The 20,490-nt window shown below is 44.9% G+C and overlaps 1 protein-coding gene across 4 annotated transcripts in view; it reads left to right on the forward strand.

The window, feature by feature from the left end:
• SLC39A14 (solute carrier family 39 member 14) overlaps positions 1–7,803 on the forward strand; it is a 43,048-nt gene extending 35,245 nt beyond the window's left edge. For all 4 annotated transcript variants that reach the window (XM_075858872.1, XM_075858871.1, XM_075858870.1 and 1 more), the window contains exons 8-9: positions 4,937–5,121; positions 6,529–7,803. In XM_075858872.1, coding sequence (XP_075714987.1) covers positions 4,937–5,121; positions 6,529–6,675 — 332 coding nt within the window. In that variant the 3' untranslated portion in view covers positions 6,676–7,803. The remainder of the gene's footprint in view (positions 1–4,936; positions 5,122–6,528) is intronic.
• Positions 7,804–20,490: the final 12,687 nt, after the last annotated feature.

Below are 20,490 nucleotides of genomic sequence, written 5' to 3' on the forward strand. Positions count from 1 at the left end.
TAGGATATATGAAGGAAAGGCCACCCCCAAACCAGACTGCATCCTGGACTACAATAGGTACATGGGAGGGATGGACTTGTCAAATCAAGTCCTGAAGCCCTACAGCGCCATGCGGTGAGGTATAAGAAGCTGGCCGGGCACATCATACAGATGGCTTTGTACAATGCGTATGTGCTACGTCGATGTGCAGGCCAGAGGGGAACTTTCCTGGAATTTCAAGATCTAATCTTTAGGGACCAGGAAGGGGGGGCGCATCGTACCAGGGCAACACTTTCCAGGAGAAGGTCCCCAAACCGGTGGAAAGGGAAAGAGTCAAAAGAGGTGCAGAGTCTGCTATAAGAGGGGGATAAGGAAGAACACAATATACCAATGTGACACGTGTCCCGAAAAACCAGGGCTCTGTATAAAAGATTGTTTTAAAATGTATCATACATCCCTTGATTTTCAATTTACCCTGATGCACTCCGCACAGCTTACCCCCCTCATCTTTCCCTTCTGAGCCCTGCCGTATGCCCAGGCAGCTGATAACAGCCACATGTAGGGTATTGTCGTACCCAGGAGAACCCACATTACAATTTAAGGGGTGTATATCTCCGGTGGCGCATGCTGGGCACACTATATTGGACACTGAAATGGCATATACATATATAAAATTGCAAATCTCACACTGCACCATCTGCTGCGCATTATCTTTTACACAGTACCTGTGGGGTCAAAATGCTCACTACACCTCTAGATGAATGTCTTAAGGGGTGTAGTTTTTAAAATGGGGTCACTTCTCGGGGGTTTCAACTGTACTGGTACCTCAGGGGCTTCTGCACACATGACTTAGCACCAGAAAAGCTCCAGTAGGCCAAATGGTGGTCCTTTCCTTCTGAGCCCTCCCATGGGCCCAAAGGGCAGTTTATCACCACAAATGGGGTATTGCCGCACTAAGGACAAATTGGGCAACAAAATGGGGTATTTTGTTCCCTGTGAAAATAAGAAATTTTGATCAAAAATGACATCTTATTGGAAAAAATATCATTTTTTTCATTTCACAGCCCAATTCAAATAGGTGCTGTGAAAAAACTGTGCGGTCAAAATGATAACAAAAACCATAAATGAATTCCTTGAGGGGTGTAGTTTCCAAAATGGGGTCACTTCTGGTGGGTTTCCATTGCTTTGATACCTCTGGGGCTCTGCAAATGCAACATGGCACCCGAAAACCAATCCAGCAAAATCTGGACTCCAACAAACACATAGCGCTCCTTTCCGTCTGAGCCCTCCCATGGGCCCAAACGGCAGTTTATCACCACAAATGGGGTATTGCCGCACTAAGGACAAATTGGGCAACAAAATGGGGTATGTTGTTCCCTGTGAAAATAAGAAATTTTGATCAAAAATGACATCTTATTGGAAAAAATATAATTTTTTTCATTTCACAGCCCAATTCAAATAGGTGCTGTGAAAAACCTGTGCGGTCAAAATGATAACATAAACCATAAATGAATTCCTTGAGGGGTGTAGTTTCCAAAATGGGGTCACTTCTGGTGGGTTTCCATTGCTTTGATACCTCTGGGGCTCTGCAAATGCGACATGGCACCCGAAAACCAATCCAGCAAAATCTGGACTCCAACAAACACATAGCGCTCCTTTCCTTCTGAGCCCTCCCATGGGCCCAAACGGCAGTTTATCACCACAAATGGGGTATTGCCGCACTAAGGACAAATTGGGCAACAAAATGGGGTATGTTGTTCCCTGTGAAAATAAGAAAATTTGATCAAAAATGACATTTTATTGGAAAAAATATCATTTTTTTCATTTCACAGCCCAATTCAAATAGGTGCTGTGAAAAAACTGTGCGGTCAAAATGATAACAAAAACCATAAATGAATTCCTTGAGGGGTGTAATTTCCAAAATGGGGTCACTTCTGGTGGGTTTCCATTGTTTTGATACCTCAACGCCTCTTCAAACCTGGCATGCTGCCTAAAATATATTCTAATAAAAAAGAGGCCTCAAAATGCACTAGGTGCTTCTTTGCTTCTAGGGCTTGTGTTTTAGTCCACGAGCGCAGTAGGGCCACATGTGGGACATTTCTAAAAACTGCAGAATCTGGACAATACATATTTAGTAGTGTTTCTCTGGTAAAACCTTCTCTGTTACTAAAAAAAAATTGAATAAAATTGAAATTCAGCAGAAAAAATGAAATTTGCAAATTTAATTTCCACTTTGCTTTAATTCCTGTGAAATGCCTGAAGGGTTAAAAAACTTTCTATATGCTGTTTTGAATACTTTGAGGGGTCTAGTTTTTAAAATGGGGTGTTTTATGGGGGTTTCTAACACATAGTCCCCTCAAATCCACTTCAGAACTGAACTGGCACCTTCAAAAAAAGGCTTTTGAAATTTTCTTAAGAATATGAGAAATTGCTGTTTATGTTCTAAGCCTTGTAACGTCCAAGAAAAATAAAAGAATGTTCAAAAAACGATGCCAATGAAAAGTAGACATATGGGAAATGTGAACTAGTAACTATTTTGGGTGGTATAACCGTCTGTTTTTCAAGCAGATGCATTTAAATTCTGAAAAATGCTATTTTTTGTAAATTTTCTCTAAATTTTGCAATTTTTCACAAATAAAGACTGAATATATCGACCAAATTTTACCACGAACATGAAGCCCAAAGTGTCACGAGAAAACAATCTCAGAATCGCTTGGATAGGTTTAAGCATTCCGACGTTATTACCACATAAAGTGAAATATGTCAGATTTGAAAAATGGGCTCTGAGCCTTAAGGCCCAAACTAGGCTGCGTCCTTAAGGGGTTAATCCCTGTGAAACTAAATGCGGTTTTGAATAAATTGAGGGGTGAAGTTATTAAAATGGGGTGTGTTTTGGGGGTTTCTAATATAGAAGGCCCTCAAAATCACTTCACAACTGAACTGGCCCCTGTAAAAATGACCTATTGAAATGTTCTTGAAAATGTGAGAAATTGCTGCTAAAGTTTGAAGCCTTGTAATGTCCTAGAAAAATAAAAGGATGTTAAAAAAACAATGTCAATCTAAAGTAGACACGTGGGCGATGTTAATTAGGAACAATTTTGTGTGGTATAACCGCCTGTCTTACAAGCGGATACTAAAATTTAGCGAAAAATTGCATTTTTCAAAATTTTCATGTATTTTTCACAGTTCAATACAGAACATATCGAGCAAATTTTGCCAGTAACATAAAGTCCAATGTGTCACGAGAAAACAATCTCAGAATCGCTTGGATAGGTGAAAGCATTTCCAAGTTATTGCCACATAAAGTGACACATGTCAGATTTGAAAAACAAGGCCCAGTCAGGAAGGTCAAAGCGGGAAGGGGTTAAGAGAATGTATGATGAAATAGCACAATGACCATTTTATTATGTTAACAGAAACCCCTCCTGGCTGTTGTATGTACAGGTAGAGCGTGTTTGTGTGTCTTCACTTTAAGAGGTTGTGATTATAGATCATACAGGACAACCTGAAATACAAGTTGTCTATACAAAGAAGTTATTTATACAGGTTTTAGGTGTTTATATTTTACCTGCAGATATTTGAGATAACATTGTGATTACAAAGGGCAATTATTTCCTATGCATCGCAGCCTTTTCCACAAAGAAATAGCTGATAACAGAGAACGGTAGCCTGTATTCAGTTTTAACTGGTTCAGGCTATTTTGAGTCTTCAGGATCAGACACGTTTAGCCATTTTTAGCATAGCTCAAGTTTTTTTTTTTGTTTTTTTCCTTTTCGTGATCAATGCCGGTTTCTTTTTTTTTTTTTTCGTCCTTTTTAAAACATGTAATTTTTTTTTTCTAGAATTTTTAGGCTTCTAGTTTAAAAAGGAAAAAAAGGGTATTTTGTTTTATTCAAACACTATTTTCCCACTGTAACTGGCACTGCACAGTTTCCCCAGTTACAGGGGAAGTCAGCTCTCTTAGGGTATGTTCCCACGCAGTGACCAGACGAAAACAGCTCCTGATTTTCAGACTTTTTGTGTGTGTATAATGTGTGTGTACACTATGGTTCGTGCTTTAAGGAACTGGACCAACCGCCGTGTATATACAACTGGCAGTTGTCGACCAGTTAAAAGGGTTGTCCAGGATTAAAAAAACATGGTTGCTTACATTCAGACACCGCTTCACAGGTTGCGTCTGGTATTGCAGCTCAGCCCTATTAATTTCTGTGGAGTAGACCTTTTAATACAGGTGTGGCACTGTTTCTAGAAGAAAACAGCCATGTTTTTCTAATCCTGGACAACACTTTTAATGCTCCATGAGGTGGCTTAAGTTCTGCTAAACTTTTATCCTGAGTGGATCCTCCGCAAAGACTGCAATACGGGACTCTGCTATGTAATTCAATGGGGTCGTCCACACAGCCTTTGTTTCAACGGAGCGTGTGAAGGGTCCGTGAAGAAGTAGGACATGTCTTCCTCTTTTGCACTTCACGCATCCCTCCATGGACTAGTCTATGTGTAATAACGCATCCCGCAGGGTACAGCACGGATGCAACTCCAAAATGAAAACCGGCAATTTTTCACGTCCAAGGTTTGCAACGCTGGTGTGCGTCTAGCCTAATGCACATGGCATTGTCATCGTGTTAACATGCTGTTTTGGATACAGATATGCTGCGTTTTGCTTTTCAAAGTAGATCTAATCGAATTGAAAACCAAATAAAACTATCCGCTGCTTGAATTTTATTCTGATCGGTTTATGGCCCTAATAAAATGCCAATATGTGACTGACCTTCAGTGCCAAGTACAGTGGTGAAAAAAAATGGCAATTCAATGAACCCTGGGCACAAGTGGATCTTTCTGATGGTTACACAACACTGTTGTACTACAGGCTATCGTCTATGCAGGTTATTATTTCTTAGTTGCTTTGTGGCGCCCCCTGCTGTCTGTGCATGTTAACCTTTTCTCTCATGTGTTGCAGGTGACTTTGTCATTCTGCTAAATGCTGGCATGAGCATCCCGCAGGCTCTCTTCTTCAACTTCCTCTCCGCTTGCTGCTGCTACCTCGGTCTGGCTTTTGGGATCCTTGCCGGCAGCCACTTCTCGTCTAACTGGATCTTTGGTTTAGCCGGAGGAATGTTTCTATACATTGCTCTTGCTGATATGGTGAGTAAGAAATCGGAGTTATTAATTTTGCCATATGTAGAATTATTGTATCAGTTGGTAGCTGACAACGCGGTCTTCGTTCCTGCTCTTGCCCATTTCCGATCCATATACATGGCATGCATTAGACGCAAGGCCGAGTCCAGCTATCAGAAAGCAACCCTCTCATTACAGCAGGGAATAAAGCTTCCGTATAAAAGTTGGCCGAACCCATTAATTATGGCAAGACTGATGGACAATCTTGTCCATCGAGACCTCCCAACGGCGCTAAAGAAAATGTAGGACCAGAAAGTTCTAGGGTGGGCTACATAAAGCATTACAATTGTCTATTAGATGTATCTGAGATTCACGTTAATGAATTGGTATACGATGATGCAACAGGGTGGTGGAAATGCCCAGAACATATAAAAAGAACGCGTTTATTAACCCTTTGCACTTGGTTATTAGTGCTGATATTAATATTATTATGCTTTTTATTTATAAAGGACCATAAAGTTGTGTATAGTCCATAGTTCTGACAGGAGGATAATGGGAAATAAGAGGAAGAGGGGAACGGTGGCATTTATAGATGAGATATCTAACAATAGGGCTTATGTAGAGGGAAGTCTACTTAGTTGACCGACAGACCGGAAGATATTTCCATATTCAAGATGAGACGACCGAGTGGACTGGTAGTTTCTTGAGTCACAAATGGGCATGTCTTGGTAAGGCGTAGAAATCTTAAATCTAAAGAAACCTTATATATTACGTCTATCCATTCCACAACTTGGCCTGTTGCTCCGTAAAGTATCCTAAATTATGTTTTTATGGTCCCAAAAGACCAAGATAATTATCTAATTTGCAAAACAGAAAATTCACATGACTTCTTCCTTAGTGGGTCGTCTACTTGGCTAGGAGTCCTTCCTCTTCCTTCACTCTTGTGTGAGGGAAGGGGATTGACTACCAAAACGGACACCACAAAGTAGCTCCCGAGGTGGTTACTTTCTGTCCACCAGGCCCATTGGCCAAGGGGATACCATGAAACAGATGTGGGTAACTCCAACGCAACACCGTGTGCACCTAGTCTGAGTAGTGATCAAATGATATTCCTGGTTCCTTAAACTTTTTTGCCTTGTCATTTTCCTTAAATGATCTTATTCCTTTATATTATTAGACTTGTTAGTAGAAGCGCTTGCTGGTGATTTATAACTTCAGCTATTTGTGTATGTTACCTGGTCATGTGACCAAAGAGATAAAAAAACGGAGAAGTTCTCCTGTGACATGAGCTGAAATTAGATGCCCTCATCCTTCATGAGATGCTGTAATGAACTTGCATCTCCTACTGTTCTTCACACTCCTTGGTTTAGACCTCGTGTTATACAGGGGTATAGTTTCTCCTTAATCTTAAATTTCTTTTTTCTTCTCCCTCAGTTCCCGGAGATGAATGAAGTCAGTAAAGAGGATGAGGAAGGAGGACGTCCCCTGACTGCCTTTCTCATACAGAATGCTGGACTTCTCACAGGGTTCGCCATCATGCTGCTACTAACCACGTTCTCTGGTCAGATCCAGCTGGGATAGGCCAAGGAAGGAGACTCTTGAATCATCTTGCTATTAAGGAGGAAATTGGACCAAAGGAAGAGGAGCCATGTAAGATGGCCTTCCTGCTATGTACATGGTGGCTCGTTCCACATCCACGGTGGTCATCTTGGACAAAAGAGCATATGGGGTTGTTACCAATATCTTCTTCCTAATTTGATTCGATTATGTGGACTATACTAAATCAGTCATCTCCCAAAAACCAATAATTGCTTGCTCTTATTTTATGTCAATCTCTATCATTGAGATTTGATTACTCTGTTTTTAGAACCTTTATCTTATCATATTGATAAGTGGATTATATTCCTGCTTATAAAAAAAAAATGGGCCAAACCAACTGAACAAAAGGGGTGATTTTTCCTTTTCCCATGCGATGGAGATGACCTCTCACCTGCTGGAGATGTTCCGAACACTAATTCATTGGTACATTACTGTAGCCGTGCCGTTCTCTCTTAATCTGGCATAGTCTTTCTGATGAACTGACCAAGAGCTTCTGGTTAAGAGTACAACCCTACACTGACCGCACCGAATATCTCCGCGGCTGCTGCTGTCAAAACACCGAAATAGTGTTTGCTTTATCTTGAAGTACATGGGAGAAGAGAACTGAAAAGCTTGTTGCACGTGACCTGGCACAGAGGCTGCACTATGTTATTAGCTAGCCCATGGGCATTATTACAGTGGCTTATAGAGGGCAAATAGGGCAGTCGTAGTAGGGATCGTCCAGTGCTGGGGTAGATTTGCACATTTTGGTATTTGTGTGAATGTTGTTTTTAGTTGCTCTCATGATGGAGGGTTGTAACATTACAGAATGCTGAGCTAGTATGTCTTTTAGAACAGCAGAGCTGAGTGTGTGGTTCTGCTGCTATAATAGTAAAGTGCTTCCCTACTGTACTGCCATCATTCCCAATACACAATGCTTTTAGTAACGGTTGGGCATCCAGAAATCTAATGGAAGAACAATTTTTATTTTTTTTAAGTGGCATCCAGTGATGCCATCGTTGCGGTTTCCAGATTGGCAGTACAGCAAGGGATAAGATGGCAGCCATTGTTTGTTCTCTTCTTCCTCTGAAACTCCCATCTCAGGTCCTGACAATAAAATATTTAATTGCAGTGTCTGTGTCTTTTCTGTCCCATTGCTCCTATTGCTGAACATGGCAGTACAGCAGGTCCATGCTGGCATCCCCTGCCTGGTATAGACTTTAATGAGACTGTCTAACCATAAACAACGTATTCTTAGGCCCGGTGCACTCGACCGTAAAATCGTCCGCAGTTACGAACCCATTCATTTCTATGGCCGACTGACACCTTTCCGTTTTATCTACGGGAATGTGTCTGTGCCGTAGAAACCTTCTGTAAAAAATAGGACATGTCCTACTTAATGGGAGTACGGCCTGCAAATGCGGACGTGTGGTCGTGATTACGGGCACAGTCGTGTGTATGGGGCTGCCCTTATTTAAAGGTGCACTAAATTCAGCAAATTGAAATGGGAGCTAATCAAGACAACCAGCACTAAAAACCGCCGCTGATCCCGCTCCTGAAAACCTCCATGATCAGCCCTTATTAATGGTGGAGCGTCATTTGGCAACACATTTGACCTGCAGTGGCCACTGCTGGAGACCTGTAGCATTACATGGTGGCCATTAAATATAATACAGGTCTGGGCCTAGTAGGGTGCAGTGGGAGCGCCTTATAGAGAAGGGGTCCTTAAAGTGCATCTGTCATCATATTATGATCTGTTTGGGAGCAGCATATTATGTGGACTGATCCGTTCTACTATTAGCCCAAAGTATTGTGCTGTTTGGCTAATGGAGCCGAACAAAGATTATAGACTACATTCATGAGGGGAGGGGTTTCCTCTGACACCCTGTAAGTCATTGCATTGAACACTACGACACAATGATGTTACCTCAATTATCAATACTGTGTAACGGAAAAACTAGCATTGTTGACCTTGGCAACCAATCAGAGCTTGGCTTTCATTTTTATTTATATTTTTTTAAATCGCTCTGCAAAAAAAAACAAGCTGCACTGTGATTGGTTGTTGTGGGCATCAAGGCCATGTTTTCCCTCTTAGACATTTTCATTGTGTAAATCTAGCTGGGAACAATGAACTGCTTTTCACCTGTACAGCAAATGGAGATAGGATTAACACAAGCTATACTGCCTCTTTAAGAAGTAAAATTGCACAACGTGAGGTCTGTGAATGCATATAGGCCGGGTATTCATAACTCTATACAAGAGCTCTGTACAGACCTAAGCAAATGCAGCCAGTGATGGGGACATATGTACAGGAACATTTAATTGGGGAAGGTCATGAACAACCCTGTGAGAAAATAGCAAAATAATAAGTTTGGTAGTACGGAGTGCAGTTATTTGCCTGTCAAGTATAGATGTAGCAGAGCTGAACGGATTCTCTTAAGGCCATGTCGCACGTTGCGGAAACACTGTAGTGTTTCCGACCGGGTTTTTTTTCCCCCCCTGTGTGGACATGCTATGGAATGAAATATTGTTTAGAATTGTAATTTCTGTGGGTTTTATAAATTTGTTTAATCTCATCCCCTTTGCTGCTACTGTAATACGCTGCGAAATTTCCGAACAGAAAATCTGGTCTGAAATTACACCGTGCTTTTTCACAACCCGGAAACCGCCTTCTAGGATATGTTCACAAGTAGACTAAACAGTCTATGACCCCCTGATATATTAATTTCTAACGTACGTATGTAACTTTTACAATAATACATTTGGTCTCGTCCAAGGCGCCCCCCTTTCAAGAGCGGTATATTTCCGAGCATCACATCGCTTCTTTTAATTGTATCTGCATCCTCGGGATATCAATGTGGCACTCTGGCAGGCAATGTGCAAGGGGGCAGCAAGTACAGTGGTGAACGTGTCAGTCAGGCTAGGGTTACACCTGCTTTCATTTTTTTTTCCGGCTGTAGCGGCAACCTGCAGATTGCAATGCGGATACATTTAGTTTGCCTACGTGTGATGCAGTTTTTTTTTTGTTTTTTTTTTAGATGAAAAAAAAACCTCAAAATGCACTGTTTCAAATTATTATGCACAACAGAGATCAAAACATTTTAAAGGTTGTAAAGAGAACTAAAATGGTAATTTGTTGAATTTGTAACATCAGGAGGAGATATTTACAGAAATCAAAAGCTCTTTCAATAAAAAAAAAAAAAACGTAACAGGCCAAGTTACATGTTAACATAGGACCCCTTCTTTGATATCACCTTCACAATTCTTCCATCCATTGAATTTGTGAGTATTTGGACAGTTTCTCCTTGAATATCTTTGCAGGATGTCAGAATAACCTCCCAGAGCTTCTGTTTTGATGTGAACTGCCTCCCACCCTCATAGATATTTTGCTTGAGGATGCTCCAAAGGTTCTCAATAGGGTTGAGGTCAGTGGAACATAGGGGCCACACCATGAATGTCTCTCCTTTTATGCCTATAGCACCCAATGACACAGAGGTATTCTTTGCAGCATGAGATGGTGCATTGTCATGCATGAAGATAATTTTGCTACGGAAGGCACGGTTCTTCTTTTTGTACCACGGAAGAAAGTGGGCAGTCATAAACTCTACGTACTTTGCAGAGGTAATTTTCACACCGTCAGAGACCCTAAAGGGGCCTACCAGCCCTCTACCCATGATTCCAGTCCAAAACATGACTCCGCCACCTCCTTGCTGACGTCGCAACCTTGTTGGGACATGGTGGCCATTCACCAACCATCCACTACTCCATCCATCTGGACCATCCAGGGTTGCTCGGCACTCATCAGTAAACAACACGGTTTGAAAATTAGTCTTCATGTATTTCTGAGCCCACTGCAACTGTTTCTGCTTGTGAGCATTGTTTAGGGGTGGCCGAATAATAGCTTAATGCACACTTGCAAACCTCTGGAGGATCCTACACCTTGAAGTTTGCGGGACTCCAGAGGCACCAGTGACTTCAAATACCTGTTTGCTGCTTTGCAATGGCATTTTAGCAGCTGCTCTCCTAATCCTATTAATTTGTCTGGCAGAAACCTTCCTCATTATGCCTTTATCTGAACGAACCCGTCTGTGCTCTGAATCAGCCACAAATCTTTTCACAGTACGATGATCACGCTTAAGTTTTATTGAAATATCCAATGTTTTCATACCTTGTCCAAGGTATTGCTCTATTTCACGCTTTTCGGCAGTAGAGAGATCCTTTTTCTTTCCCATATTGCTTGAAACCTGTGGCCTGCTTAATAATGTGGAACGTCCTTCTTAAGTAGTTTTCCTTTGATTGGGCACACCTGGCAAACTAATTATCACAGTTGTCTGAGATTGATTACAATGATCCAAAGAGCCCTAAGACACAATATCATCCATGAGTTTAATTGAAAAACTAATAATTAAATGTTTATGACACTTAAATCCAATGTGCATAATAATTTGGAACACGGTGTATATAGGCTATAAACTCTGTATTTACTAATGCAAAATATCTGCTCTTTAGGCATGCGCAAAATATCGGTGTAAAGTACGCCAGTAGTGAGGTGGTGTGAAGAAAAGTAACATGTCTAGCAAGTTGCGCCAAATTTATCATGCAGTGTGTGCTACTGTGATAAATTTGCTGCAGTTTCTACGTGTCTGGTTTAATTTTATCCCGCCTAATTTTAAAATGTAGCTCCACTTCTGATCTCCCGCCTAACCTCACATTGGGTGTGGAGAGACGCTGCTGCATGCTGGGTGGTACAGTTGCTGTGGCAAATGCACGACGACCAGTGCGTATCGTGCGCAGGTCCAATTCTAATTAATAGGAGCCATGAGTGATACTCTCTGGCTGTCGTAGGTTGCCACTGTACTGCCCTGCGTGCAGGAGCGTCCTTCCACACCAGATGCCAGGTTGGGTGGGAAAACACAAGAGGCTGAACTAGTGGCGTAGCTATAGGGGTCGCAATTGTGACCAGGCCCAGAAGCCAGCGGCGCCCGCGGCCCCCCCCGCACCGCATCAATAAAAAGTTACTATAGTAACTGGGGCCACGCGCCCCTGTTACTATAGTAACTGACAGTACTTACCCGCCTGGTTCCGGAGCGCAGCGGAAGTCCTGACGTTACAGCGCCAGTGCATGACGTCACAACGCTATCCGCCACGCACAACATCCAGACCCTGGACAGAGTCAGGACAGAACTTCCGCTGCGGCTGAAGATTAACATCTCTGTTTGCTGAAGCTGATAGGTCAGGGTCCGACTCCCAGGACCACCGCCAATCAGCTGTTTTGTACGAGAGATCTATCAGCTATTGATGGCCTATCCTGAGGATAGGCCATCAATGTTTAGGGACTGGGCGACCCCTTTAATCCTACGATGTGGCAGGCTTAGAGGGCCCATGAGACAGGATCACAGATTGTGTGATGCTGTCTGCTGGGCCCTCTATCTAAGCCAATCACATGGTAGGCTTAGATACAGGGCCCATGTGTGATCCTGTCTGATGGGCTCTGTATATAAGCCTACCACACGGTAGGCTTATATACAGGGCCCCAGCAGACCGTAATCTTATACTGTATAAGATTACTGTCTGCTGGGGCCCTGTATCTAAGCATCTTACATAACCACATGGTAAGCTTAGCTACAGGGCCCATATGTGATACTGTCTGTTGGACCCTGTATCTAAGCCTACCAAATGTGTTACTAATAGTTTTTTTTGTGTTTGTGTTTTTTTACAGGTTCAGTCGTTGGACTATGTCGGATTCGAGGACTACTTCGATGACTGCTTTTTTTTTAAATTAATAAAATGGTTAATTTAAAGAAAATATTTTTTCTATGTCTGCTTTTTTTTAAATTTATTACTACCGCCTTAGTAATGGCCGCTGGCTGATTGTCAGTGTCCATTACTAAGGCGGAGCTTAGTGTCAGCCGGTTCAGAGGCTATCACTAACCCCCATTATTACCCTGGTACCCATTCCCACATCGTTCTTTCCAATTATTATTATTTTATTTTTTTAAATGATGTGAGCAGCAGCGGGAAGGGCCTTCCCCAGCCTAAGGCCTTATTCACACGAACGTGTCCGCTTTGCGCGCGCAAAAAACGCTGCGTTTTGCGCACGCAAAAGTTCAGTGTGGCATCTGTATATGGTGCGCGGCTGCGTGATTTTCACATCATTTTATGTTACGAAACAGTAAAGAAGGAGGGGCTTTTATGTTTCCCTTCACGTCTTTAACAACTGTAGCGTGAATCACGCGCGTCACCCGGAAGTGCTTGACTTCAATGGGTGCGTGCTGCGCAAAACACGGGCAAGTATACGGCATGAGTTTTACGCAGCGGAATAACGGCCCCATTTACTAACATAAGTCCGTGCGACGCATGTGATTTCCACGCGCGTAGCACGGACGTAATACACGTTCATGTGAATAAGGCCTAATACTGCCAGCCTGCGGCCGCCCCAGTGCCCGGCCATCACTACAGATGGTACTGGTTTTATACCCGGCTCTTCCCAGTAACCCTGGTGGTGGTGGGTACCGGAGTAATAATGGGAGTTAGTGTTAACATTAAGCCCCGCCTTAGTAATGGAGGCTGTCAATCAGCCAGCAGCTATTACTAAGGCGGTAATAATAAAGTTTAAAAAATACAAGGACATAGAAAAAATATACAACCCTCATTAACCATTTTATTGAGAATAAAAAAAAACGCTGTCATTGAAGTCCTCTAATCCGAAGTAGTCCAACAACCGAACCTATAAAATAACACAAACACACAAAAATAATTAGTAACACATAAAGAAGCAAAACAATTATTATTCTTACCTTTCCTGGTATCCAGCGCTGGAGCCGCAATGTCCTCGAGCTGGGCCCTGTATCCAATCCTATAATGTGTGATACTGTCTGCCGAGCCACTGTATCTAATCCTATCATGTGTGATACTGTGTGCTGAGCCACTATATCTTTTTTTTAATCAGTTCAAGTTTATTAAACAAATAACCACATCATTACAGGTCATTATGCAATCAACCAAATTAATACATCAGTACTTTGCAAACCCAAGAATGTATTACCCTCATAACAATGCTCCCTACCCCCAACTCCCCCCCCCCCCAACCCCCAGCCGTCCTTTTCGCTACAGGTTTCCATGCCCTATCCCCCACTCTTCCAAATTTCCAATCCCCTCCTCTCTCCCACTCCCTATGGACTCCCCTCCCTCAAGACCCTAGTGTGTAGCCCCTCCTCCCCCATCAGACCTCTACCATGCCCCATGTATCAGTGTAGTCCCCTTGACCCTCTTGCCAGCTTAGCCTAGAACAGTCGCGCGGATTGTTAGGAGTTCCGAGGAAGAACACCCAGAGTGATCTATCCACATAGCCCAATGCTTTTCAAATTTATTCTTGGACCCCCTTTTGGAGTATATCCTGTACTCCATCAGGACCTGATGGTTAATTGCACCTATAATTTCCTGTTTCGAGGGTGGTTCCGCATCCAGCCAGTGTTTGGCAATACCCTTCCTAACCTGATATAGTATTTTCGCAATTGCCAAGCAATGCAGCCTATCCCCTTCCAAATCTCCAACATACCCTAGCAACATCACCATGGGATCCAACGGAATCTGTACCTGAAACACTCGCCCCAGTAACTCCGACATTTCTGCCCATAGAGTCCCCAAGATCCCACATGACCAGAACATGTGAAGGATGTCCGCTTTTTCCTCTGGGCACCGAGGGCATCTGGCATCCGCCCTTAATCCCATGCTTTTCAGAACCCAGGGGGTCCTATATACCCTATGTATCAAAAATAATTGGGACCTCCTGTGCGCTACATTAAGGGACAGAGTACATGATGACGCCAAGACAGCCTCCCAGCGTTCCTCGGGAATAGGGCCCACATCTCTTTCCCACTTAGCCTTGACTGGTGCCATAAGATCCCCCAGATGTTCTGGCAGTAGCCTGCGATAGACCAGCGAAATCAACCCACGTGAAGTAACCGCTTTTGCGACATGTACCAACACTCCCGTTGCATGAGTCGTCAAGTCTACCCTTGCAGCTTGCGTCTGTACCGCATGCCGAATCTGCAGATACTGATAAAACATGTGGGAGTCCAGCTGAAACCCCTCCCTTAGTTGTTGAAAGGATTTGAATGTGTCCCCCTCGTACAACTGGCTCAATCTAATAATGCCTCGCTGTTCCCATCCCTGCATCCCTTCCAATGAGTACAATTCCCACAGATAGGGGTTCCGCCAAAGTGGGATATATTTATTGCATTCCCCTATCTCCAACAATTGCTTACATTGGCACCATATCTTATGTATTAGAAGCAGGGTGGGTCGATTACTCGCCAACCTCTTATAACTGTGTGCTTCCAGTCCTGCCAGCGGATTTTCCCCACCCCCCAGATATGCTAAAATACGTGCACTTGACCCCCAGGTTTCCTCCCGCTCCCACCCCCAGAAGTGCTGACACTGAGCAGCCAAGTAATACACCCATGCATTGGGTAGGGCCAGACCCCCCTCCTCCTTAGGCAATTGCAGCTTCTCTAGTTTAATCCTGGGCACCCCCCTTTTCCACACTAGGTTTCTAAAAAGGTTATGCAGCCTACTGAACCAATATTTGGGGATCCACACCGGGGAATTATGTATGACGTACAGCACCTGAGGCATTAGGATCATTTTAATCAGATTTGTCCTACCCAGAGCAGATAGCGGAAGCTTATTCCAAGCCTCCACTTTGGCCTTTAGCTTTGCCAGTATTGGAACCACATTTAGAGACATATAGTCCTGCACTTGTGCCGTCACCTGAACCCCGAGATACTTAAATTGCGTGACCACCGGTACTTCCACTTCTCCCACCCTAGGCTGGACAGCTCCCGGATCCAAGAACATAAGAGCCGATTTCGACCAGTTAATAAGTAATCCAGAGTATTTCCCAAATTGTTTGATCAGGGCCATAACTATCGGCAGGTTGTGCTCAGTATCCGCCAAGAACAACAGTATATCGTCCGCGTACAGTGCGATTCGTTCCTCTACCCCATATTTTAACCCCCGTATGTCCGCATGTTGTGAGACCGCACATGCCAATGGTTCCACCGCCAGCGCAAATAACAGTGGGGACAAGGGACAACCCTGGCGAGTTCCCCGCGCCAGTGCAAACCGATCAGAGAAGGCCCCATTCACCCCATTTTTCGCCATTGGGGCTACGTATAACAGCCTCGCCCATTTGATAAAGTTAGTGCCAAATCCCATTTTATCTAATACTGACCATAAGTAATCCCACTCCACGCAAACGAACGATTTGGACGCATCTAATGAATGAATGGCTCTCCCCCTAGGATTATCCGGAAGTACCTGCAAGTTCAAGAACAGCCGTCTCAGATTCACTGCTGTCGACTTAGATGGCATAAAGCCAGCCTGGTCTCCATGTACCACCCCGGCCACTACTCTAGAAAGTCTAAGCGCCAATACCTTCGCTATGATTTTGATATCCGCGGTCAGCAGGGACACTGGTCTATAGGATTCTGGCAGCTGAATATCCTTTCCCTCCTTAGGCAGAACCACAATAGTAGCTTCGAACATAACTGGCCAGGAAAGTACTTAGTAACTGAGGCGCTAACTCCTCCCCATATTCCTTAAAGACCTCCACCGGGATGCCGTCCGGCCCCGGAGCCTTTTCGTTAGCCAGTGCTCCTATGGCCGCCTGTATCTCCTCCAAAGAGACAGGTTCCTCCAGAGTCGTTCTCTCCTCCCCTCCCAGCCTGGGAAGACCAATCTCCCCTAGATACCCCTCCAACTGTTGAGTCGTGTGCTCTGCTCTTGAGGCATACAAATCCGAGTAAAATCCCCTGAAGACTGCCAATATCTGGCCCGTGTCTGTTTCCAATCTGCCCCCCTCCCCCTTATGGTATGGATATAATTGTTCTCCCTCTGGGCCTGTGCAATGCTGGCTAGCAACCGTCCCGTAGTTTCCCCCTTCTCATAATATTGGCGACTCAGAAACATCCTTTTGTTGTCTGCCCTTTCCAACTGGTGTTGCTTTAATAACCTCTGCGCCTCCACCCAATGCCTCAAAGTATCCGGTGTATTATCCGCAACATGTAGCCACTCTGTCTCCGCCACCCTTTCCAATAATGTGTCTCCCAACTGTCTAGACCTGGTTTTTACTGCCACAATATGCTGAATGAACACCCCTCGTAACCATGCCTTCATTGCGTCCCATAATATCTCCTGTGGCACTGTGCCCGAGTTTAATTGAAAATATTCCTGTATTAAGTCTAGAATATTTTTATTGTCTAATAATTTCAGCCAATATGCATTCAGCTTCCAGCACCCCTTACCCCGTCCTGTCCTCCCCTCCGTCACTACCTTCATTAACAAAGGGGAATGGTCCGATAAAGCTCTCGGTAGGTACTCTATCTGGGCAACAAACGGCACCGCTGTCGGCGAGCACAAAACGAAGTCGATCCTGGAGAGAGACTGGTACGTTGAGGAGGCACAAGAGTATTGATACTGACTTGGATGTTTATCCCGCCATATATCCCGCCAACCCATCTCCGCAATAAGACGCCCCAGCGCTGTGCTCCCTCCCCCCACCATGCCAAATTTATCCATATCAGTATTCATCACAGCATTAAAATCCCCCATCAAAAGTAAAGGCACCTCCGGGAATCTAGACAGTTCTTCCACCACTTTCCTAATGCACCCACTTGAAAAGGGAGGAGGAACATACAGCACCACCAACACACATTCCCAATGATAAAGAGTACAGTGCACTCCAACATACCGCCCCTCCCCATCTCGGAAAGAAGAGTGACATATAAACGGTACTGCTCTGGGTATGAGAAGGCTCACCCCCCTGGAATAGGTAGTGTGGTAAGAATGAAAACTCTGACCTATCCATGCCCTATGCATCATGGAGAACGAGTCCCTCGTCATATGTGTTTCTTGTAAGCCAATCACCCGTGCCTCCTGTTGCTTAAGAAGTGCAAACACTGCCTGCCGTTTCCTTGAGTCTCGCAGGCCCCAAACATTCCAAGACAAGCAATTAAGTGATCCCATCATCCCTCAACATATCTTGATACGCCGTACCCTGTAACTGTAATTGTGCATAACTGACCGGCTGAGTCAAACTCCCCCCCACCCCTCCCCTCCCCCTTTAACCACCCCAATAAACCTACCCCCGTCAAAGGGTTGGGGCGACAGATATCTTCTGTCCTAGCCCAGAGCAGCAAACAACTGCTGGCCAACACTGCCCACCGCGCAATCAGTGAAACCATACTTTGCATTTCACTTTCCAGGTTCAACTGACCATTCCTCCCACTGCCCTTTGCAAATACACAACCAACCCGTCAACATATGCATTCCCTTCACTGTCCATAGACAATCCCCCCCACCCCCAGCAGTAACTTCAAAAAGGCCTGCAAAGGCACCCAGGATGCCAACCACAGCCATCGGCCGTCGGTGCCAGTTCTTGCAGCAGGCTACAGCACCTTCCATATCCTCGGATCACCGGCCATGTCATCCCAGCCAGTCCACTCCATCTCTGTGCCGTCCCGCCGCATCCTCCGGTCTCAATTGACTCTCATGGCTGTCCAACCATCTAACCGCTCCTCTCGGTGTTTCAAAAAATGACGTCGTGCCCAGGGCCACCACCCGAAGCCGAGCAGGATACATCATGGAGTATTGGACTTGAAACGCCGGTAGGCGCCTTTTTATGTCCAGAAATTGCGTTCTTTTCCGTGGCTCCTACACGGATACTTTCACCCCATTGAAGGAGATATCTTGACGTTCTCTCGCTTTCCTCAGGATCTTATCTCTATCCTTGTAATGTAGAATTTTGATGAGAACGGGTCTTGGCGGTTGCCCCGGAGGACCGGGTTTGGTCGGCACCCTGTGCGCTCTCTCCACTGCAAATAGGGGTGTCAATTCTTCTCTGCCAAATGTGTCGATCAGCCATTTTTCAAAGAAATCGTCTGGATTCGACCCCTCCACACGTTCTGGAACCCCCACAAGGCGGACATTGTTCCGTCTTTGCCGATTCTCCATATCATCTGTCTTTGCTAGTAAGGCAGCCACAGCCTGAGAATGAGCTTGTACATCCAGCCGTATATTAGGTATGGCATCCTCCATCTCTGAGACTCTCCCCTCTACAGCAGTGGTGCGTTCTGCGACTTTTTGCAGGTCATTTCTAAGCAACAAAAGGTCCTCCTTCAATCCACCCATCTGATACGATAAGGCAGTGAGAACCATGGAATTCTGTTTTACTGCAGCAAATATGTCCTTCAATGAGGGTTCCCCCCTCCTCTCTCCATCCTGCCCTCCAGCACCTGGCTGATCCCGCATGGCACCGCTCCCCTCCTCCTCCTCACTCCTCGTGTCCCCTGCCAGAGGAGAATACCTTGATCCATATGAGGAGCCGCCAGCATCCTGATCCCTTGCCGATGTTCCCTGTAGTGCCGCCGCACCCCCTGCTCTCGGCGTGCGGGCAAAGCGCTCCAGCTTCTCTGCTGCGTCCTGCCTGAGGCCTCTGGTCCGGCCGTCCTTCTCGCCGGCGCCATCTTGGGAGCGGGACCCGGGACTCGCCGGCGGCGATTTCTGCTTTTTGGAGCGGGTCATCACGGCCAGGTACTCTTGCACCACCATCTCCAGCTCTACTGCAAGTACTGGGGATAATTTTTTCCCCGAATTTCGCAGGTTATAAGGGGCTTACAGGATGGGACAGCAGGAGCTCTGGTCACACACGTCCTCTCACATTCACCGCTTGGCCACGCCCCTGAACCACTATATCTAATCCTATCATGTGTGATACTGTCTGCTGGGCCACTGTATCTAAGGGTATGTTCACACGCTAGCTACCTTTTACGTCTGAAAAGACAGACTTTTTTCATGAGAAAACAGCTGCGTCGTTTCACACGTAAAAGCTCCTCCTCGCATTATGCGAGGCGTCTTTGACGCTCGTAAATCTTGAGCTGCTCTTCATTGACTTCAATGAAGAACGGCTCAAATTACATTTCAAAGAAGTGTCCTGCACTTCTTTGCCGAGGCAGTCAATATACGCGTCGTTGTTTGACAGCTGTCAAACGACGACGCGCAAATGACAGGTCGTCTGCACAGTATGTCGGCAAACCCATTCAAATGAATGGGCAGATGTTTGCCGACGTATTGCAGCCCTATTTTCAGACGTAAAACGAGGCATAATACGCCTCGTTTACGTCTGAAAATAGGTCGTGTGAACCCAGCCTAATCCTATCATGTGTGTGATACTGTCTGCTGAGCCACTGTATCTAATCCTATCATGGGTGATACTGTATCTAATCCTATCCATAGTTGATAGGGTCGTAGTGCTATAGATATGCTGTCTCCTATACACACACACATATATATACACACACATTTTTTGGGGAGTTATATGTATTCCCCCTGACATTTTAAGACCTTAGTGACGCCCCTGGCTGCTAGTGCTACATTGTTGGGTCACTTAGGAGACCCAGTGATGCAACTGAAAGCTGCGGACCGTCGGCCATGAGAAGTTTGCGGAGGGCGGATATGGGGGCCCAATAAGAACTTTTGCATCGGGGTCCATGAGCCTTTAGCTACGCCCCTGGGCTGAACCCAACAAGGTGCACGGCTTAGGGTGGTGGTGAATGACACAATGATTGGCTCTTTAAATCTGTGTCATGCTCTGCCCCCTCAAGTACTGCCCTAACACAGTGCTGTCACTATTCCTTGAAGTGTTTCTTTAACCCCTTAATGACCGCCGATAAGCCTTTTCACGGCGGCCACTAACAGGCTTTATTCTGATGCAATAGCCGTTTCACGGCGCTGCATCAGGATAAAGTAAACAGAGCA

Source organism: Rhinoderma darwinii, chromosome 3, assembly GCF_050947455.1.
Source record: "Rhinoderma darwinii isolate aRhiDar2 chromosome 3, aRhiDar2.hap1, whole genome shotgun sequence".
Classification (NCBI taxonomy): Eukaryota; Metazoa; Chordata; class Amphibia; order Anura; family Rhinodermatidae; genus Rhinoderma; species Rhinoderma darwinii.